The sequence below is a fragment of the Nyctibius grandis genome, chromosome Z (assembly GCF_013368605.1).
Source record: "Nyctibius grandis isolate bNycGra1 chromosome Z, bNycGra1.pri, whole genome shotgun sequence".
NCBI classification, from domain to species: Eukaryota; Metazoa; Chordata; class Aves; order Nyctibiiformes; family Nyctibiidae; genus Nyctibius; species Nyctibius grandis.
Genome location: NC_090695.1, coordinates 77011698 through 77033692, shown reverse-complemented (window position 1 = coordinate 77033692; position 21995 = coordinate 77011698). Strand labels below are relative to the sequence as shown.

The 21995-nt window shown below is 34.9% G+C and overlaps 1 protein-coding gene across 3 annotated transcripts in view; it reads left to right on the top strand.

The window, feature by feature from the left end:
• PTBP3 (polypyrimidine tract binding protein 3) overlaps window positions 1-20501 on the top strand; it is a 57741-nt gene extending 37240 nt beyond the window's left edge. For all 3 annotated transcript variants that reach the window (XM_068422197.1, XM_068422195.1, XM_068422196.1), the window contains 10 exons: window positions 2346-2510; window positions 5362-5472; window positions 8309-8483; window positions 12228-12305; window positions 12961-13100; window positions 15744-15777; window positions 16411-16503; window positions 17082-17298; window positions 18340-18417; window positions 19105-20501. In XM_068422197.1, coding sequence (XP_068278298.1) covers window positions 2346-2510; window positions 5362-5472; window positions 8309-8483; window positions 12228-12305; window positions 12961-13100; window positions 15744-15777; window positions 16411-16503; window positions 17082-17298; window positions 18340-18417; window positions 19105-19237 — 1224 coding nt within the window. In that variant the 3' untranslated portion in view covers window positions 19238-20501. The remainder of the gene's footprint in view (window positions 1-2345; window positions 2511-5361; window positions 5473-8308; window positions 8484-12227; window positions 12306-12960; window positions 13101-15743; window positions 15778-16410; window positions 16504-17081; window positions 17299-18339; window positions 18418-19104) is intronic.
• Window positions 20502-21995: the final 1494 nt, after the last annotated feature.

Genomic DNA, 21995 nt, shown 5'->3' with positions numbered 1-21995 from the left:
AAACATGTGGTGAGGAGGGAATAAAGAAGGTGGAGACAGACTCTTTTCAGTGGTGCCCAGTAACAGGACAAGAGGCAATGGGCATAAATGCAAATACAGAAAAATCAACACTTAAGAGACCTTTTTTACTGTGAGAGTGGTCAAATATTGGAATGCATTGCTCTGAGTGGTTGTGGAGCCTCCGTCCTCAGATACATTAAAAACCTGACTGGAAACACTCCTAAGCACCCTGCTGTAGGTGACCCTGCAATTATATTCTACACTACTTAGAATACTTGCTTACAATATGCTTTGAATGAACTTCTGCTAAGTTTTAACATTAGGTAACAGCTCTCAATAGCTTCACAATATGAAGAAAATATCACGTCTTCTCTGGTAAATCTTTTCTCTGAATAATTGGTCCTGATTTTTTTTCCCCTGTTACTGTGTCCATAATATAGTAGCAGGAATACCACAAAAACATACCACTTCAATTTTATACGTTTGTGTTTTCTTAAAGTTAATTGCTAATCTCATGGGTCTGTAGATGCTATCTGAATAACACATGGAAGAGCAAACCCAGCTGATACATGATGAACTACTTTCTGCCCAAAAAGCAGCTCTTTTGAAGCTTTTTACTTTATCAGATATGGATGCTATTGTGAGGGGTCGTGTAACCTGCTTTTATAAGATTTGTGTTGTTGGCGCTGTTCCAAAGCCTTGCCAAACTCAGGAATAGCAAATTGTCACCTTTAACTTGTTCAACTTCATTCTTAATAATGTTATCTTTAATGTTGACTGCTCATTCTAAGAAGAACCCTAGATCCAATAAAATTGATATTTTCACTGATAAAACATCAGTTTTATGTGTAACTTCATGCCAAACACCAGAATTAAGTTCTTCCTTGTATTTTTGAAATACTAAAAATTGATTTCTTAAGAATATGAATTGAACATTGCAGATGACCGATTTAAATCCTAATCTCTAAACAAGGAATTACTCTGCAAAACAAGATCAAAGTTTACAAAGAATCATATTGTAGTTGAAATTCATTTGGATTTTTGCATTCCTGGACGAATTACAATTGACCTCCCATTTAGATACATAAATTATATAATGTGATGTGTGTATAATGATTTTGTTGTCTCTAAGAATGTTGCAAGTAGTGACTGGAGCCAAAATCAGTGCTCATTTTTGATCTGTACTGACACAAAAGTCACAGAAATCTTGCAAGCTTGTCATTCTGATAAATGTTATTTGTTTCCTCATCCAATACTGCTGAATTGGTTTGCTATCTGCAAAAACAAATAAATAAAATAACAAGGTTTTTTTTTAAGGATGTGGTGTATGTAGCAGCCTCAGGAAAACTATACTCATATTTGCAAATAAGTCTTCTTGTGTCAGTTTCTCAGAGTGTTTTCAACTCAGTGCATGACACTTGCTTTCTCCTTCTATAAAACCAACATTGTCTACTTAAAAAAAAAATGGTTTTTTTGCACTTAGGACTCTTATATTTGAGTTTTATTTAAGTTTTAGAGACCCTAGCAGAGCACCTGAACTCTACATTAATGACCTAGTGCCTAGGCTCAGGCCTGAATTACAGATTGTCTTGCAGGCTTACATGTTTCTGAAACTGGGTAACATCTTTACTGTGTGTCATGGTTGGTCAGTCTTCCAAGGAAATAGTCTTACTGAGACATGACTTCAAGACACAACAGTACATTTGGAAAGGGACATCTCTCCACAGTGCTCTCAGAGGTAGTCTGAAGACCTTTTTGAGGAAAGCCCATCAAAAACAAGCATAGTGACTTCCAGAGTCCCAGTTGAGGCAGTTTGAAGAGTGAGATTTAAAGGTGGGTTTTGTGGTTGATAGCTTGGCTCAGAAAAAAGAGCAGGGTACACACCTTTAAGCCTATCCCCAGCAAAACTTAGTTCCTGAAGAGAATGAAGTCCTAGTAAAGCAGAGCAAATAGTTTTTGGTACACTGACTGGTTGTTAGACATTACAATATTGTTGTCATATTGATTTCGTGGAAAATCTCTAGAATGACAAAAGCTTAATGAATCAAAGCAAAATTGTGTCTATATGGCATTACAAAGCAGTAACAATTTAACTAAAAGAGAAAGTCATAATTCTGTGAAAGTATTATCTGGTTTCTTTTAGGGGAGGGGGAAGGGAAGGCAGACATATGATTTACCTATTAACGTGGGATTTGAATAGATAATCAGATTAAGGGAATATATTTTTTTGAAGTTGCATTTTAAATGCATTTTACATGCTTTTCTTTGTAAGAAAGCTTTGTTTGGATATGAATAATTTCTATGTGTGTAAGTTAATTGTGATCTCTGCTATGTCATGATTTCAGAGAGCCCAAGCTGCCTTGCAAGCTTTGAATGCTCCTCAGTCTGGAAGACTGTCTATGACAAGTGCTGTTGCTGCTGAAGGTGGGCACCGTCCAGGTCAAGGTTCTGTTCTTCGAGTCATTGTTGAAAATCTTTTCTACCCTGTCACTTTAGAAGCGCTGTATCAGGTAATGAGGATTGCTAAAAAAATAGTTGAAATCTGTTCTACTGTTGCCATTGTAAATCCATTAACTTTTTTTTTAAAGTACCTGTGTATCCTTAATCGTCCGGATGAGGACTGCCACTTTAAAATGATCTGTTGTAATTTAGGGATCTAGGCTTGAATCAGTTTTTCACAAAAAATCAAAGTAAACAGAGCTTCTGTACTCAGCTTCTCATGTTGTCTTTCATTTCTTTTAGTTCCTTGGTTTCTGTGGAAGCAGCAACAAGCTTGAGGTGTGGTTTCTAATTTATGCCCACATGATGAGCTCGTGAAATACTAATTGTTATGAACTTGTGGATCAATACTTTAGCACTCTTTGTATTGCTTAACTTTTGTAGTTTGGATTATATTTTATAATCCACTTGAATAATTTGAGCAAGTGATGTAATATACAAGTGTAGTTTGCTTGGACAAGTTGCTTGGACAAATGTTTTTGATTGTTCATCAACTGTTAGAACGCCATTTACTTGAACTGCCTCTGAAAGCCTGGAACAGTGGGGGGCTATAGCTATGAAAGACATTACCATGACTCCTGCTAGGGATTGTGCTATGCAGCTGAGAACTTTAAGTTTAAAAACAATAACTTTAAGAGACTATTTCTCTGTGCCAAAAGGATTTATCAACAATTTTTTCAGATGTTGCAAAGGGTTTCATACATGAAGCTTTTGTAATTAGTAGTAAATTTCTGCAATAAAAATCATGCCGCAAATATGAGTTTCTTGAATTAACGTGATTTAAAATAATTGGGATGTTTTTACAAGAACCTGCAGACCTGGAAGAAGATTTTTGCTGCTCTGCTAGCACCTCAAACAACAGCTGATTGTTACCACACTTTATTTTTCCTTTTATCTCTTAATATTTCCTCTTTCTCTGTATCTCCCCTGCATGATACTGATTAACTAGTACACTAGTTGTCACTTTGATGAAGTAATTTGCCTGATCTAAACTTTTGTTTGTACTTATGAGTATTATTCACTCATTATTGACCTCATGTAAATACTATGTTAACTGTTTAGGATTATTAGTACACTCAGAATAACCCGAGAACAAACTTCTGTGGTTATAGGAGCTATACTAGTTTAATAGTGCAACAGCAATTCCTGGGTCTAATCTTGTGTGGGTTTTTTGTTTGTTTTTTTGTTTGTTTTTTACTAAGCAGGCAGTGGAAGAGGAGATTCATGTTAATTGACTTTAATTTGATTAATGTTTACTTCAGTGCAGCAGAACTGTATTTTCAGTCTTTGAATTGCCCAATGACCCTCACTCAACTACTTTTGCAACAGGTCTATAAAATTAAGCAGTATTTGAAAAGGGAGATTATTTGGGGTTTTTAATAGGGGACAATCTCCTCTAATTAAAGCAGCACTTTGTGCCTGATAGCTACAATGTAACATTACTTTGGAAGTGTGGTAAGGTTAATGGAAATGAAAATTTTCACTGATAAGTATAGCATCATATGGAACACTAGTAGTAAAGCTGTCATCCAAAACTTTGATTATATTTTGTAAGTTATAACGGCTTGTCAATAAACTAACCCTTTTTTTTACCACAATTCACCTTTAAATATTTATTATAACAAACAGAATATTCACTGTTATCTTTGCAGAAACAAAATTGATATATACAGTGGGTTTTAGGTTTAAAACCAAACAGGAATACATTGAATTTTATTATCTTTAAAAAGGCCTATTTAGTCTTGTGGATAAACATGGAAAAATATACGTTCAGAAGCTGTGTTTAGGCCTTTCTTAAGGGGAAGTGCTTTGTGAACAGGAACTCAACGTCTAATTTTAAATTGCTAGGAAAAAGGTTTCTGTTCTGTCTTCTACCACAAAACGATGACTGCAGCATAAAAACCTTGTTTCTGAGAGACTGAAAAACTGGACACAAAGGGTTAGGACAGTGTCTCTTGTATCCATGCTTCTAGGCCTAACAGGCTGGCAAGAGATGCTTGTCCTTATCTCTGGCCTTTCTTTCCATTCCAGGCTTAGTACTTGTCTGGGGGGTTCTGCTTTCCTGACTTTGCATCGATTCTAAGTTTGTTCTAAAACTGTTAGTACTTCCCAAACTCACCTTTCCTCTTCCACTGTTAATTTGGACATAGTTTTTCTGCACTTGCATGATAGCTATACTTCTGTCCTCATTCTTTGTGGCTTTGCTTTTGTGTACACCACCTTCATGTAGTGCACACTCTCATTTTAAGTGTACATATATTGACTTTCAACCTTTTAAAATTTTTCTGCAATGCTTGCATTTTCAATAAGTCAAATACCATTCAATTGTAAATATGAGGGGTATGTCCCAAACTAGGTCTTTGTCTTGCTTCTTTCTTTCTTTGTCTTCTAGTTTGGATGGCGTAATTAATTTGTAGGCATGTCAACTATTTAAGATGCATTTTTGGTCACCAAATTTGCAGAATTTGTTTGAAGTAGAGAATGTAAAGGTGGATGCCTTGAAAGGCAGTTTGCAGTTCTCATCTCAACTGACTTGTGAAAGTCCGTTTCTCAAACCTCAGCTTTGATTACGCACAATTTCTCTGCAGAGATTGGACAAATGCCTCTTTGGGCTGGCCTTCCCTGCTCTTAGTTGAACAGTCATTGCTAAATCTTTGAGGAAATTTTATCCTTCTCCCTAACTTTTGTAGCGTCTTTTTAAAATTTTTTTTTACCTGGAACAAAATTCTGAGCTCACTCAATTTCTTTTCATATCTCACAAAAGAAATAATTTTCAGAAATTTATATGAAGTATTAAAATGCTAGTTTTTAGTGTGCATGATTATTCATTGTTTCTGAAAGTCCATGTTTTTTCCTTCTCAGATATTCTCTAAATTTGGATCTGTCTTGAAGATTATTACTTTCACGAAGAACAATCAATTCCAAGCTTTGCTCCAGTATGCTGAGCCAATGAACGCATATTATGCCAAAATGGTAATTATAGTGTATTCACCTTGATCTTTTGTTGATGATTTTTGTTTGTTTGTTTGTCCCCAGATAAATGGGCAATATTAGGGATAGCTTGATCATTAACGTCGTGACTTCTCGTCATTCTAACACACTTGTTGCATATGAATAACTTTGATATCCCTCATTAGTTCAGAGGATAACACTCTATCATCAACTGCAAACTTAAATGTATAACACACACCCCAAGACCTGCGTGAGGCTACCAAAACAAAAATCGGAGCTGTCAGTAGTCATGAGTGGTGGTAACTGTAGTTGACCAAAAAGTCTTTTGCCTTTCAAACTAAATGGAATATTTTCAGTGAGGTTCAATACTAAGAGTAGTGTAGTTAAATGGCCAGAGATTAGATGACTGTTACGTGTTTTACTTGTTTGAATTTCAGTGAGAAATTTAGAGTAATCAATGTTTTCACCTTAAATGTCTTAATTTCAAAGCAGCTTTACCCTGATTTTTAAAATGCCCGTTCTTAATAATGAAGAAAAGCTCACCTATTTTAGGTGTACTTTCTGTGGTGGGTTAACCTTGGCTGGCTGCCAGACACCCACCAAGCTATTCTCACTCCCCTTCCTCAGCAGGACAGGGGGAGAAAATAAGATGAAAAAGCTTGTGGGTTGAGATAAGGACAGGGAGGTTGCTCACCAATTACTGTCACAGGCATAAAAGACTTGACTTAGGGAAGATTGATTTAATTTATTGATAGTTAAAAATAGAGTAGGATAGTGAGGAACAAAAACAAAAGTAAAAACACCTTCCGCACACCCTTACTCCTTCTTCCCAGGTTCAGCTTCACTCCCAACCCTTCTACCTTCTCTCCCTGAGCGGCACAGAGGGATGGGGGAATGAGGCTTGTGGTCAGTCTGTAACACTTTGTCTCTGCCACTCCTTCCTCCTCACACTGTTCTCCTGCTCCAGCGTGGGTCCTCCCCATGGGATACAGTCATTCACAAACTACTCCATCCTGGGTCGTTCCCACGGGCTGCAGTGTGGATATCTGCTCCACTGTGGACCTTCATGGACTGTAGGGGACAGCCTGCATCACCATGATTTTCTCCAGAGGAATCTCTGCTCCGGTGCCTGGACCACCTCCTCCTCCCCCTTCTTCTCTGACCTTGGTGTCTGCAGGGTTGTTTTTTACCCTTTCTTAAACGTGTTATCACAGAGGTACCACCAGCGTTCTGACTGGCTGTTTTGGGCAGCAGCAGATCTGTTTTGGAGCCGCCTGAAACTCACTCTGTCCAGCACAGGGCAGCCCCTGGCCTTTTCCCACAGAGGGGTAGCAGTCCCCCCACTACCAAAACCTTCCCACCTAAAGCCAATACATTTTCTTTCAAAGCAACTTTTAGAACGTTTCCTTATAACAGCTAGATATTTTAATTTATAGAAAATACTGTTAATTTCCTCAGTGGGGATTAGTTTGATAATGAAATATTGGGACCTGAGACCTCAAAGATGTTTGCAGAAGGGATAGCACTGTTACAAGTCATCACATTACAATACTTGAACTGTGAAGTAAAAAAATAAAGACAGAAAATAAAATACTTTACTTACTTGAAACTAAGCCCGAGACACTTTGTATCTTTCGTTAACCTATGTGGTCACCTCAATATTAGTAAATAAATAAAATCAACTTGAAAGCTCACAGAGAAGGTATAGAGAAGAATATATTCTGCTAAGTATTACGTGGTATTTAACATTCAGTGTTTTGAAAAAATTACTGAAAGACTAGAGTGAATGGAACTTTTGCCCTACTTTTATTGACTTTATTCTCAGCTTCAAAATTAAAGACACAGAATATTTATCTGTTGCTGCTTGCACTTTAGTCCAGTAAGTAAATAAGTGGTTTAGACATTTTTATATTGGAAATTAGTAAAGGTAGTTGGGATTATAGCCTGTTTGTTAGCAATAGCATCTTCTCTTAAAGGACAGTATTAATAATAAATTATACCTTATACCTACTTCAGTGATCTTTCTAGGCATAGCTGCTCTTAAAAAGATGGATTTAATAGAATCATTTAGTTTGGAAAAGACCTTTAAGATCATTGAGTCCCACTGTTAACTCAGCACTGCCAAGCCCACCACTAAACCATGTCCCTAAGCACCACATCTACTCGTCTTTTAAATCCCTCCAGGGATGGTGACTCCACCACTTCCCTGGGCAGCCTGTTCCAGTGCTCGATAACCCTTTCAGTGAAGAAATTGTTCCTGCTATCCAATCTAAACCTCCCCTGGTGCAACTTGAGGCTGTTTCCTCTCATCCTATCGCTTCTTTGGGAAAAGAGACCGACACCCACCTTGCTACACCCTCCTTTCAGGTAGTTATAGAGAGCAATAAGGTCTTCCCTGAGCCTTCTTTTCTCCAGGCTAAACAACCCCAGTTCCCTCAGCCGCTCCTCATAGGTCTTGTGCTCTAGTCCCTTCACCAGCTTATGTAAGGGACAGTTCCATACAATAAAAATCTCCAAATTAGTATCGCTACTAGCATCTGATATAGTGTGTTGGGTGGGAGACAAGTAAGATTAGAAGCACAGCTAGAAAGACAAGTTATGCTTAAAGCTATGTTTTATCCATTGGCACAAGGTGACATAATACTTACTAATTAGCGGACTACATTGGTACTCTACACAGGATGTTTAGGTAAGGATAGTGGCAGTATAATTGTCTACTTGGTGTATAAAAGCAGCACCTTAAAAACAGAAGATGATTTTCTGTTTGGATACAATTGTGGGGTGAAAATACAATAAACTTGCAGTGGTGGCTGCCACTATGTGTTATGTCTCTGAAAACGTAATTATTTTTCTTCAGGCTCTGGATGGCCAAAGTATCTACACTGCATGCTGCATTCTGCGTGTTGACTTCTCCAAGTTAACTAGCCTTAAAGTAAAGTACAACAATGACAAAAGCAGAGATTTCACTCGCCTTGACCTTCCTTCTGGTGATAGCCAACTACCGCTAGAGCCATCTGTAGCTCCTGCCTTTGGTAAGAAATCTTCACTTTTCTGCTTTTTATGTTGCATTTATGCTTTGGCTTCATATAAGTTTCATTTTGCGTACATATCTGGTTGTTAGGTCCAGTAAAATTTGTATGGAAAGCAGAAAGTCTTACTCAAGATAAATGAATATCTGAAACTATAACATGAGGAATGCTCCTGGGCAAATTCAAAGTGTCAAAAAGCTACATTTGTAAAATGCTGTGAAATGATATCATTGGTACAGGTGGTATAATAAATGTTGCATATCAGAATGGTCAATGGCAGTCATCCAAAACTGACACTGGTTGCCTAAAGCTGCTTGAAAATAAGTGTTTTAAGGGTGCTAGCTTTTATTTGTTGGTATTTTAGGATAACTACCTGCTGTAACAAGCAAAACCATAAGAAACTTAGAAATGCTACACTTATTTATGTATGTTTTTGTAGTCACCTTCTAAAAGATAAAATTTTAGAAATTTTCATGAATTTTAGAAGTCACTTCCATGGCATAGAGACAGTGTCTGCTTGAAGCCACACTGGAAAAGCCTTTTTGGTATGAATAGCTCAGGGATGCTCATTTAATCAACTTTGGTAATAATACAAATCACTGAACAGATTAATCTGATGACCTGGCAGAAGTGCTCACAATGCAATTTGTGTGATTTTAGCTATTTTTCTTTCTCTCTAATGACAACCATTAGCAATAATACACACCTAAGAACTGTCTCAGCTGTTGAATAGGTATCCAAGTGGCTGTCCAGTTGGTTAGAACAGGAGCTTTTGAAGGATAACACATGAATGCTTCTCCATTTCCTCCCCCCTCACCCTTCCAATCTTGTCATTGCTAGCAATCTCGTTTCATTCTCAAAATTTATGGTAACAGTAAGAACAGAAGAGGTGCTGATGTAAAGAAGAGTCTGATGTCTCTATCAATATGTGTTTGTAGTGCAGTCACAGTGAAGCAGCTGCATAGATTTTTTTTTTTTCTTTTAAAAAAAATAGCTGTAGACTGGGAGAAGCATGCTTCTCGCCTGTCTGCCAGTGGTAATAACAAGTGTATGTTGCCATAGGCACATTCTGATAGTCCTCAGTTGCATGATGTGAGGAAAAGATGTTGGGAGTCATGTCAGCACTTACACGTCCTATGTTATTAGTCGTGGACGTAGTTTTGATGGAGAATTATAAGATAAAGCAGGTAACTGTCAGAATAAAACATATATTTTTTCCATAGACTTGAAGATATCTTACTAGCAAAACTGAACTGCTCTTGAAACTTGGGGGTTTCTTTTCCTTTTTTTCCTTTTTTTCCTTTTTTTCCTTTTTTTCCTTTTTTTCCTTTTTTTCTTTTTTTCTTTTTTTTTTTTTTCTTTTTTCTTTTTCCTTTTTTCCTTTTTTCCTTTTTTCCTTTTTTCCTTTTTTCCTTTTTTCCTTTTTTCCTTTTTTCCTTTTTTTCCTTTTTTTCCTTTTTTTCCTTTTTTTCCTTTTTTTCCTTTTTTTCCTTTTTTTCCTTTTTTTCCTTTTTTTTCCTTTTTTTCCTTTTTTTGCTTTTTTCGTTTTTTTCCTTTTTTTCCTTTTTTTCCTTTTTTTCCTTTTTTTCCTTTTTTTCTTTTTTCCTTTTTTCCTTTTTTCCTTTTTTCCTTTTTTCCTTTTTTCCTTTTTTCCTTTCTTTCCTTTCTTTCCTTTCTTTCCTTTTTTCCTTTTTTCCTTTTTTTCCTTTTTTTCCTTTTTTTTCTTTTTTCCTTTTTTCCTTTTTTTTCCTTTTTTCCTTTTTTCCTTTTTTTTACTTTTTTCCTTTTTTACTTTTTTACTTTTTTCCTTTTTTCCTTTTTTCCTTTTTTCCTTTTTTCCTTTTTTCCTTTTCTTCCTTTCTTCCTTTCTTCCTTTCTTCCTTTCTTCCTTTCTTCCTTTCTTCCTTTCTTCCTTTCTTCCTTTTTCTTCCTTTTTCTTCCTTTTTCTTCCTTTTTCTTCCTTTTTCTTCCTTTTTCTTCCTTTTTCTTCCTTTTTCTTCCTTTTCTTCCTTTTCTTCCTTTTCTTCCTTTTCTTCCTTTTTTCTTTTTTCTTTTTTTCTTTTTTCTTTTTTATTTTTTTATTTTTTATTTTTTTATTTTTTCTTTTTTCTTTTTTCTTTTTTCTTTTTTTCTTTTTTCTTTTTTCTTTTTTCTTTTTTCTTTTTTCTTTTTTTCTTTTTTTCTTTTTTTCTTTTTTTCTTTTTTTCTTTTTCCTTTTTTTCCTTTTTTTCCTTTTTTTCCTTTTTTTCCTTTTTTTCCTTTTTTTCCTTTTTTTCCTTTTTTTCCTTTTTTCCTTTTTTCCTTTTTTTCCTTTTTTTCCTTTTTTTCCTTTTTTTCCTTTTTTTCCTTTTTTTCCTTTTTTTCTTTTTTTTCTTTTGTTTTTTTTTTGCTGGAAAAGATACTGCACTATAAACAAGCAGATTTTCTGAATGGTTTGCATTTGAAGAGTTCCCTCACCCAGTGAGCACAACCAGAGATACATGAATTAGCTTGCTTTGAAAGCTAGCTGCTAGCCATGAAGCAAATGATTTTACACATAAAAAATGCAACAAAAAATTCCAAATCTTTCTGCCTTGGCTCTGTTTGACAATTTTTACATGCCTGATTTTGATATCAGTGTGCAACACGCAGGTCTTATTTGGCAGAATGAAAGGGCTTTATCTATTTCTTCATTAATGTTCCCATTACCATTCTTGCATTGTGAAGAAGTGATTAATACCTATATTGCCAGAACTTGTCAGTGTAATGCACCAGTGCGTGTATTTCAAGAACACAATGACTTGCTTTGCTGTGATAAATGTATTCAGTTGTTTGTATGAAAGACTCTTTGTTGCTACAGATAAGAGGAGGTGTAATGTGATGCAGTATTCATGAGTAGTTGATCTGTGGTGTCTGTTTCCTTTGCTGTTTTTGCAATTCATAAGGGATACTTCTTATGGTATTGTATCGACCCTATCCATAACCATCTGTGAGTGAATGTAGCTATTTTAGTCAATGGTGGAGGTTTGTGTAGTAAAACAGACATATTGCCAGGCTTGCAGGATGTATTTGCTGATTATACATGCCCCGTTTCAAAAAATCTAGTGTGCTAACATATGAAAGAATCCACAACTCAAGCTTGTACCTAACTGCCTCTTAGAACACAAGTTTGTGTGCTGCCCTGGGTAGCACTTAACTCCACATACTAACGTGAAAATCACTGAGCTGTCTTCGGTCTGGGGATCTCCATGTGTTGTTATCTCAATAGCTAGTAAAATTCAGAACCTCAGATTCGTTGTAGTTGTTTGTATTATTTAGCCCATACAGGTTTTAGAAATATCTGGGAAACATCATTGCAAAATGTCTTTGAGTGTATTTACTTCCAGAAAATTTCTAGAATGTATTTCCATTGTGTGACTAAAAACTGCTAAATGTTGCACCACAGGTGTCTTAACTTTAACAGATACTAAGCTATGTTGTTCTTTCCTATTCAAACTTGTCTAAATTACATTTTGCCCTGACTTTGTTTTAGAGAGGGACATTGAGGCTGATCGGAATATTTGCCTTCAAAAGTGTCTGAAAATTGTCTATGTAAAACATGAGTCTTGGATTTCAATGAGAGTTTTTAACCCAAACATTTTATAAAATATGTAGTCACAAACCAAAGTCAGAATAGCAACACTGGAACCTGATTCTCATTGCTGAAGTCTCTTCTGTTTTCTAAAAATTTTAAAATCTGTTTTAATTAGATGTGTCTGCTCTCTCTAGGCACCCAAAATATCATCTTCCCATCATATGCAGGGGCTGCTGGGTTTGCCCCAGCCATGGGCTTTGCTCAAGGTGCTGGTAAGTTTCTATTTTCTAAAAATGTGGTGTTTGCATTTGGAGTTAGTGGTCTGTCTGAATACACCTGTGTTCAGAGCAAGTTGTTTTCAAATACAGCGGTCAGAACACAATGTTCATTTGAGTCATTCTTATTCTCTTTCTCATATTACTCAGTAAAATTACTTTCTGTAATAAAAACATAGGCTGATGTAGTTTATCATTTAATAAACGAAGAAATTAAATGCCATGATAAAGAATACCTGCAAGAGAAGAAACTAAGCATCTGTTTTTCTAAGAATTGTAAGATTTCAGTGACATTCAAAGCTAAAGCAGGAAGTGTCCCCTTTTCTGGCTATAAAATGAGAAATAGTCTTCTAGACTCAGTGATCTTTTGCTTTCTAGCACAGGACAAACTTTTGTGCTAATTTATTTTTCTTCTTTCTTGGGCTGCAATTTAAGCCCCCTTTTGTTTGGGACTGTTGGTGTAGCTGAATATTTCATCATCTCTGGAGGGGAGGTGCTTCCCACTTTATTGGTCAGATACTAGGAATAGCTAAATTCCTTAAAAGCATTTTTAATTGAATATTTATGCTTTTGCCAAATGTAACCTGCTTTTATCATCTAAAATGTTTTTTCCACTTTGAGATGTCAAGTGATGCTATTAATACCCTTCCAGGTCTTTCCATTCCAGCTGTTCCTGGACCACTTGGTTCTCTCGCAGTCACCACATCTGCACCATCTGGTCAGATGGCTATTCCTGGCATTACTGGTGTTCCAGAAAATTCTGTCTTACTAGTCACCAACCTCAACCCTGAAGTAAGTTTGATTGGTGGAACTGATGGAAGTATCAACTTGCACCAACTGCCAGAATCCTTCTTGCAAATTGACATTAGCTGAAGGAATAAGAGAGGAAATCTCTATGCTGATAATATAAAAGACAGGACAGCTCTGTTCTTGTTTGGGATAGTTTGTCATATTGATGAGGTTTAAAAACTCCAGTCAGCAGTGAAAAGCTTCCTAACACAATTTACTGTAGGAAACCTATGTTAGCAGTGTAGCTAGTAATGAGAGAAAAGTCTATGGTCAGAAGTGAGGAATGTTTGAAGAGGTAAACAATATATATTATGACTAAACTTACTGGTATCTCTGTTAATATGACTCCTCTGTGTGCCTCTTTATCATTAAAGAAGCCAAAGAATTTTTCATTTGTTACAAAACATGAGGAGTTAGAGAAACAGGAGGGAAGAGAAAAGGAGATAAAAGCATGCGAAATCAAGTACCTTTCAAAACATTGATAGGATCTTTCTAGTTCTGCAACTTTTCCCAGATTGGAGCAGAAGAACACAGGTGCACTTTCCTATTGACATCACTGTAAATCCATTTGTAAAAGTTAATAAATACACATGTTCACTTTTCATAGTACCACACAGATTCTTTTTCATATGTTGGCAGTAAAATTGCCAAGGACAACTTGGATAGTTATTTTTGTAGTGAAAATGACATAGACTGTTCTCTAAGCTTACTCCTGTTACTCAAATATTATCAATTGATCTGTGCTTAATTAAAAGCAATGTACATCTCTTAAAAAAAAAAAATCAAGTTTTACCAAGGCCATGACTTAAAACAATTCTACTTGACTGTAGAGAATCAGTTCTATTACAGCAATGTAAAACACTTGTCTGTTTTACACACTCAGTAGATTCATTTAACCATAAAACTGATAAAATAGGAGTTATTGGCAAAACGGAAGTTATCTTCATATTACTGAGGTTTAAAAATCTGTTGACCAGTTCCTTTAATCTTTAAGTAATTGCTGTGTTTCTGTTTTTGTACTAATACTTGAATTCCACAGTAAGCATCAAAAGAAACAGCTGCAGATTAGGACTGTAAGACAAGTCAGTTTTTCTTTGATTTGTCAGTATATTTTATCAGTTAATTTCTGATTATTGCTGTGGATGTGCTTTCTGTAGCTGATTATTCAAGGTGATTCTCTGAGTCTTAAAAGAGTGTATTTTTTTAAGAATAAGCATATGTGAAGTATAGGTCAAAGCTATTTTTTGGACATTTCTGCGTTACTTAATAATAATTATATCTGAGTAATTGTCATGTAGAGCTTTGTGCTGCAATGCATGATACAATATAAATGCATTAAATAATGCTCAACTTCTTAAAAGGTAAAAAATAAGAATGTACAACATCAATTGTTGGAAATATAAATTGTTTTGAATACATTTCTTGGCGACTGTGAAACACTTGTTCTTCAGTAGTGGTTGTCTGAGCCCTGTCACTTCTTTTTCTGGGTATAGAAAATCTGTTTGACCTTATTTCAATTTATATTTCTCCCCTGTTGCAGGGTTTCACTGTGCATTTGAACATTCCCTCATTACTTTTAAATTAGCTGGTTTTGTCTTCCAAAAAACATTTTTAGTAGAAATATTACAGTCTCATTTGGTTAAGAAATTACTTTAAATAAACTCTGTGCTGAATTAAATTATTTGGGCTAGAAGGATAAACTCTAGAAGCATTTAAATTTTACATTGATAGTAATTGTTCCTTATTACTAAATGCTCGTGATAAAAGGGTATGGGCTTACACTTAAGCTGTAGTATCTTCTGTTTTAAAATAAATTAGGTATGTTTGGTACACATTTCAAATGTTGCGAGTTGAGAAGGAATAGGGCTAGAGAGTGTGAGTAGTGCTTCTGATACCCAGGTATTTTTAGTAGTCATTCCTGGCAAAACTTTTGCCTCAGTTGAAAAAAATTTGGCTGCATTAGGGTGTAAATTACCTTCTTTCGTGCTTGGGGAGCTTAGTGCACAAGGATTTAATTAAAAATCACTGAAGAAAAATTTTTTCTTTCAATATTCAGCTTTCTGTTCACAGCTTCTAATTGAACACAACTTAAATACTGCTTTCTATATGCTTCATATATAAACAGTTAAATGGTATGTGTACCACTTTGGGACGTCATGGTCATGTACAGAGATGGGGACAAAATTGAAGACAAAGCAAACACATTTTGAAGCAACTGGTTTTAGTTTTGTAGGTGTTGTCTGCTGTTTAGAAAATACAAAGGAGTTCTTGAATACTCATTTCTGCTTCTACTTCAGCAAATGTCTTTCCATTTTGCACAGAATGAACTGCTACCTTGGAAAGAACAAGTTCAAATAATTAAGCAACTTAATAATTTCTTCAGCATGACACGCTGAGTCTTGAGTGATGAAAATGCACGAGCTAAAGTGTTGTTAGCTTGTTTAAATATTTTATATGTGCATAGCAAATATATATTAACAAGAATGCTATACACTAGTTATTGCAGGGAATGGTTTTTGCAGAGACAGGTTTATGTATTAGTGTGCAGTATCTCTTCCATTCTTTGTGTTTACCATGCATTTATGGAATAGATTTCTTTATTTGTATGGCTTTAAAAATAATATACTCATTTTATTATTTAAACAGGCCATCACACCACATGGGCTTTTCATCCTGTTTGGTAAGATATGTCAAATATACCTTGAGAAACTACAGGGCTAGCATTCTTTTTATTTATCTGACACATGCTGGTTCATACAAGCTCCATTTTTCTGTCATTTGCCAGAAAACACACAAGAGAATGTGCTGGTTTTAAAATGACAACAATTTGAGTCAGTAGTTATAGGCCACAGGTACTAAAAAGGCAAAATGGTTACCGTGTCAGAATTTCAGTGTGTTGTCCAATTTGTTTGCTACAAAGAATAGGAAAGCAAACTAAGATGAAAAAACAAAGATTGTATGAGAGGAAATGGAGTACAGAATTGGCACATATGTTAGTTGCAGAGGACAATGTTTGGCATACTAATATTTTAATATGCCTCTGTTAAGAGGACTTCAACATTGTTGCACTATTTAAAAGCTGAACAAAAACATGCATTTTTATGACTAAGATCCTGGGGGTTTTTTCCCCCATTTCTGAGCCTCAGAAAATAATACACAAACTTTAAAGCTCTCCTTCATACTAGTATTCTAAGCAACCTGTTTAATGAGGTGATTATTCTTTGTAACACTAATGTTAGTCAAAAGAAACAGACTTGCCTTTGTGCTGTTTGTAGTAATGCTCTGGATAAATTTCCTTTCTGGATTTCTACAGGTGTATATGGTGATGTGCACCGTGTGAAGATCATGTTTAAGAAAAAAGAAAATGCTTTGGTTCAGATGGCAGATGCAACTCAGGCTCAATTAGGTACTGATTTTAAGGCACAGTTACGCTTCAGACTAGCATGAGTGTGATATAGATGAGGAATTTGCCATCTGTCAGTAAGAAGCATAAACAAATTAAATCCGTCATTGTGATGCTTTACTACATACAAACTTTTCCTTGTTGATATGTTGATAATGATCTGTTTGCTTTCACGTAAACAAATTATTTTCCTGTAGTGGTTTAAAAAAAAATCCTGTGAATCTCAATCTAGTAAACGTTAGAATTAAAACATCATACAATTTTCCTGTAGTTTATCTTTTTAATACATCATACAATTTTCCTGTGGTTTATCCTATATCTAGCTATTTAAGAATAATCAGCTGCTCTTTATTGAAATGCTGTTTTGCATTTTTGTTGCATTTAGACTGGAGGTTACATCACATCCTTATACTTGTTTTAAATACAATGTTATGACATAGCCCACCTGGTAGATATGGAAGTTGCAATTTAAATTTACAGTGTGAAATCTGACACTAAATAGAAGACAATATTAGTATTCAAGGAATCCTTTTTTCTTCCCCTTCCTTCATACCTGTTCAAATTCTGTTTCCACTGGTTAGCTATCAGCAACTTGAATGGACAGATGCTTTATGGAAGGGTCCTCCGTGCTACTCTTTCAAAACATCAGACAGTTCAGCTTCCTCGTGAGGGACAAGATAACCAAGCTCTGACGAAGGACTATAGCAATAGCCCTTTACATCGCTTTAAGAAGCCTGGCTCTAAGAACTTCCAAAATATATTTCCTCCGTCTGCCACACTGCATCTCTCCAACATCCCGTGAGTATCTACATGTGTGATCTTCTGGAAAGATGTTTTTTAGGTTATGTTCTTAAGTTATAAATTCTGATGTAAGCTTTAAATTTCCTTGGTCTTTTACAGTTTCCTGAGAATTTTGCTCATTCTGCTGTGTAATTAACAATAAGTTAATCCTTTAACTTTCACTTTTTATTGTCAGCAAAGAGGATAACTGATTGAATGGCTGTCTTTATGAGTTTTAATGCAGTTGACGTTTTCTTGAGAATATGCTTTTGTTTTTCACATGTTAAATTGTGTGTTATAAATTTGTGCAAAGATTAAAGACATGGCTTTTGAGATAATGTACTGGAGTTACATTACATCAAATTAATCATTGGCATCATTATTTAATGTAGATACAGTTTTTAATCATTCTAACACTTTTCTAAAGAAGAGTTTCTATAGAATTCAGACCTCTTACATAGAGGGGAAGTTGATTTTTAAAAAATGTATCAAGAATTGTGTTCTTTAAAACTGAAACAACCTTTTTTCCTATCTAGAATGTTGTCAACAAAGTGTGGAGTGACAGCCAAGCCTAAGTTTTTTCAGCAGCTGTGTGGGAGGGGAAAAGGAAAAACTATGGAATTTTGTCCAAATAAGAAAAAAAAAAAAAAAGACACTTAGAAAATGGGTTTTTTGAGCAAAGTAGAAAGCTTTCAAAATTGAAAATATGTGAGGCATACTCACAGTAATTACAAGATGAGAGGGGTTTCTGAAGGTACTGGTTAAGATCTTAAGTGATTTTTATGCATCTGAATTTAACTGAGGGAGGAATGGGGGAGGATGAAAAGCAGTAGAGTGTATCTGAAATATTTTTGTAGCACACTGCAGTACTAAATCTTAGTGACAAAGCCAAGATATTTGGGCTAAAGTTGACATGGCTTGAGTTGGTGGAGACGGTTTTTGCTGTTTGAATTTAATTTAGAAGCCAGAATTAAGATTTTGATACTATTACAGAACTCTGTGCTCTTTTACAAGTTGAGGGGGTTTTGTTTTGTTTGTTTTTTTGTTTTTTTAAAATAGGCCTTCTGCTACTGTTGATGATCTGAAGAACCTTTTTACAAGTACAGGATCTACTGTGAAAGCCTTCAGATTCTTCCTGTAAGTTCTCTTGTAAAAATGCTGAGCAAGCTTTCATCCTGGAAGATGGCTAATTGCTTTTTTGGGAAATTCCATATGTGTATAACTATATGCAAAATCCCATGTGTGTATATCTATAGGCAAAAGCTGTACAGCTATGACAATTTTTATGACAATGTTAGTCTTAAATGGGATACTGTGTTAGCATAATTAAATGAAAAATATTCAGCCTTTTGACAAATTCCACGTGTTCAAAATAAGATAAGCTTAAGGAAAGTAAATACTCACTTCTTTAATAAGAAATACAAGCTGTGTATATGTAAAATGTCATGTAAAAGATGACAATGAATCTGCTCTAACATCCACTAAGGTTGCTTGGCAGCATTATTTGATCATACCTGCTAGAATAATCCCATATATATGGACAATACAAGTGTTTCTTAGAGGTCTTCAAGTCTTATTTCGACCCTGTTTTTTGAAGTGCAGTGTAATGGAAGAATGGCATGACTGTACAACATTGACCTGCAAAATTTGTCTAGTTTTGTTATTTCCTCATTTTAGCAGGTGCATAACTAGTTCTAATTCTTTCTCTGTGCAGTGTGTTCAGTGTGTGTGATGTGGCTGAAAAAATACTTTCATCACTTTTCTGTGTTGGCTAGTGCAATGAAAATTTGGTTAGGATTAATAATGGTTTTTATTGTACTTCAGGAAAGATTGCAAAATGGCTCTTATCCAGCTGGGCTCTGTGGAAGAAGCAGTTCACGCTCTCATTGAGCTTCACGATCATGACCTTGGAGAAAACCATCACCTCAGAGTTTCCTTCTCAAAATCTACAATCTGACTTTTCTGTGAACTTACCTTTTAAAACTGCATCACAGTTCTAGTAAAATCTTCAAATAGAGACTGAAACAACTGTGACCAGCTCTGTATCTTGAAAGAAAAAGCTCATTCTTACCCAAAGAATTAAGTGATATTTTCCGATTTTAGCTGCCAATATGTGATCAAAGTTTAATATTCATCCATAGAAAAACTATTCTGTGAAACTGCTTTAGCAACAATATTTATCATCAAATTTCCTACTTCAAATTATATTTTGAGAATATCCCTTTAGCTTTTGTTCGAAATCAGCCTTACAAAACATTTTAGATTGCTTTTACAATATACCAAACAAAGAGTATTTCTAACAAAATGGTAAATCTACTCTGCACAGATTAAACACTAATTTGAATGTGAGTAGTGCTTGGGTTTCTTGAAGGAAAGCAAGCATTGACTGTGAGTGTTCTCTAAATAGTATTTATGTTACCAGGGTGTGTATTCATACTTCAGCAAATCTTTTTAGAAACAGAAAAATCTGTGCTGTTCATATGGGTCAAATTATTAGAGAAAAGGCAGTGCCTTCTCTCTGTGGAGGAAAAGATATTTGGCAAGTTTCTTCAAGATGTGGTATGAGAGACTTAGCTTGATTTAACCACGGAATGAAGTTTGATGTCTTATTTTTACTGTGAAGTGTTGTTGTGTAATAGTACTTTGGAGAAAATAAGACAAGAAAATAGTCCTGATTTCAAATAATTTTTTACATTTCTTTAAATAAAATGTTTACAATCCTATGGAAAATATTCAGGTCTATGATGGTTTGAGAAGTTTTTAACAAATTATTTTTGTTAAGGTCATCTTTGGAGGCAGAAAGTTAAACCTCAAGAGGTTTTTTGTACCACTATAATATCTAATAATTAAATTACTGTGTATTTACTTAATTTCTTATTATGTGCCTTACGATGTGCTTATGATACAATAGCTTAGAGTTTTATCTGAATTATCTTGAAAAATACATTGTGGGCTTTGTGAAAATTCTCTTCTTGGTCTTTTTGGAAATGTTTTCCTTGATACTTCAAAATATTTTTTTTTTCATTAAGTAATACTCTGAATTCTAGTCTCTTGTGCTTTGGGATAGAGATTGGATAGAGGTGGGAATGAGGTTTAACTCATTGTATAATCATGTGGGGATTCTTTGAATTTACCTGGTTGCGGTTGTCTGATAACACTACTTGGCTGAAAAAAATTTAACACCCAGAAAAATGCACTAAAAAGAACTTATATAGAAAGACCAAACAGCAGATTCACTCCAATTTCTGGACTTTGTCTAACTTTTTAAGAGACATTGGCTGTATCACAGTATTCTCTTTTGGGTTCCTGCATTTTTCTCTTGCTATTGAACTTAGTAATAAAGAGCTATCATTCTTTCCTTTGTAAGTATGAAAAAATGTTCGATACTGAATGTCCATTTCTCTTTGGAGAATGAGCTGAGATGCAGTTAGTTTTGGTGTTGAAAGTACATATGAACTTTAGTGACTTCTGATTGTACTTTAAAAAGTTAAATTTTAAGAGATTTTTCTTTCTAATATTTAATTAACCATCTTTTAAAGAGGTATTCCTCTCAAACATAGCATTTAGTTACTCCTAACTACTGCAGAATTTGTTTCTGCTGTAATGTTTTGCCACTCACTCATTTTGTTTTTTCATTAATTTGTATGAATTGTATGACTTTTTTTCTGTCTTTCTAGAAGAAAGGGCATGTTTCTACCATGATCTGAGTATTCTGGAGTAAGCTCAAATTTTCTCTCTCAATTAGTTTTGCAAAATCATTAAAATACTAGCTTGCCTTCTTTTAATGTATGTAAATTAATTAGAGGTGCAGCAGCCAGTCATAGTAAAGGTGGTGCCAGACCTCTATACGACAACAAGCGTGTGCTATTTGACAGTAGATAAAATGCTGACTAAATAGATATGTAGCTATAAGAAGTGCTGTGCAACACAAATAAATAAATATTCAGAATGTACTATTTACTGGAAACTTAAATTGGCTTAGGAATAATAGACAGTGTCATTTTGGGGATTTTCCCCTTTCTGAAATAGCTAATTCAGTTTGGTGAAGTTTTAAATCAATTTTTTTTTTAATTCATGAAAATAAGTAATTGCGTGGTGTCAGAGCACCATATTAAGAAGTTACATGTTTATGATTTTAGCAAAGTGCAGTTGTAAGCAGCCTTGTTCATTTGCATAGACCCTTTTTCACCAAGATACTTAATTCTAGTTCATGTCTATATTCTGCCTTGTTAGCAGTCACATTGATACCAGCTAAAGAGAGTCTTGCTGGACTGGGAATGTTCCTTGTTTACTGCAAGTAAATGGGTTTGATAATGCTAGGCCATTATCCATAAAATATGCTTTGTCACTTTTCTTAAGAATTACAGCTACAGAGGAGAGGAATCGCATTAGATCTGAATGTAACTCTAAAGCAGGAAAAAAGGAACCTTAAATTTGAGAACTAATATAGGCACATTTAATATCAGGAGCAGTATATGTATACTGTCTGTGTGATATGTTATATGTGTATACAAATATGTGAATCACACACATTTTCATGTATTGATTCTGATAGCAGAAGATGAGAAAGCTTAACCAAACATAAAGGGATCAGGGCCTCTGACATTCTCTCAAAAAGAGAAAGAAATAATTTCTTGGTTTTAACTTTGTGCTGGAGTATAGCTAATGTCAGTTCTGGACTGTCTGCAGTTTGAGATATAGAATCCTACCTTTTA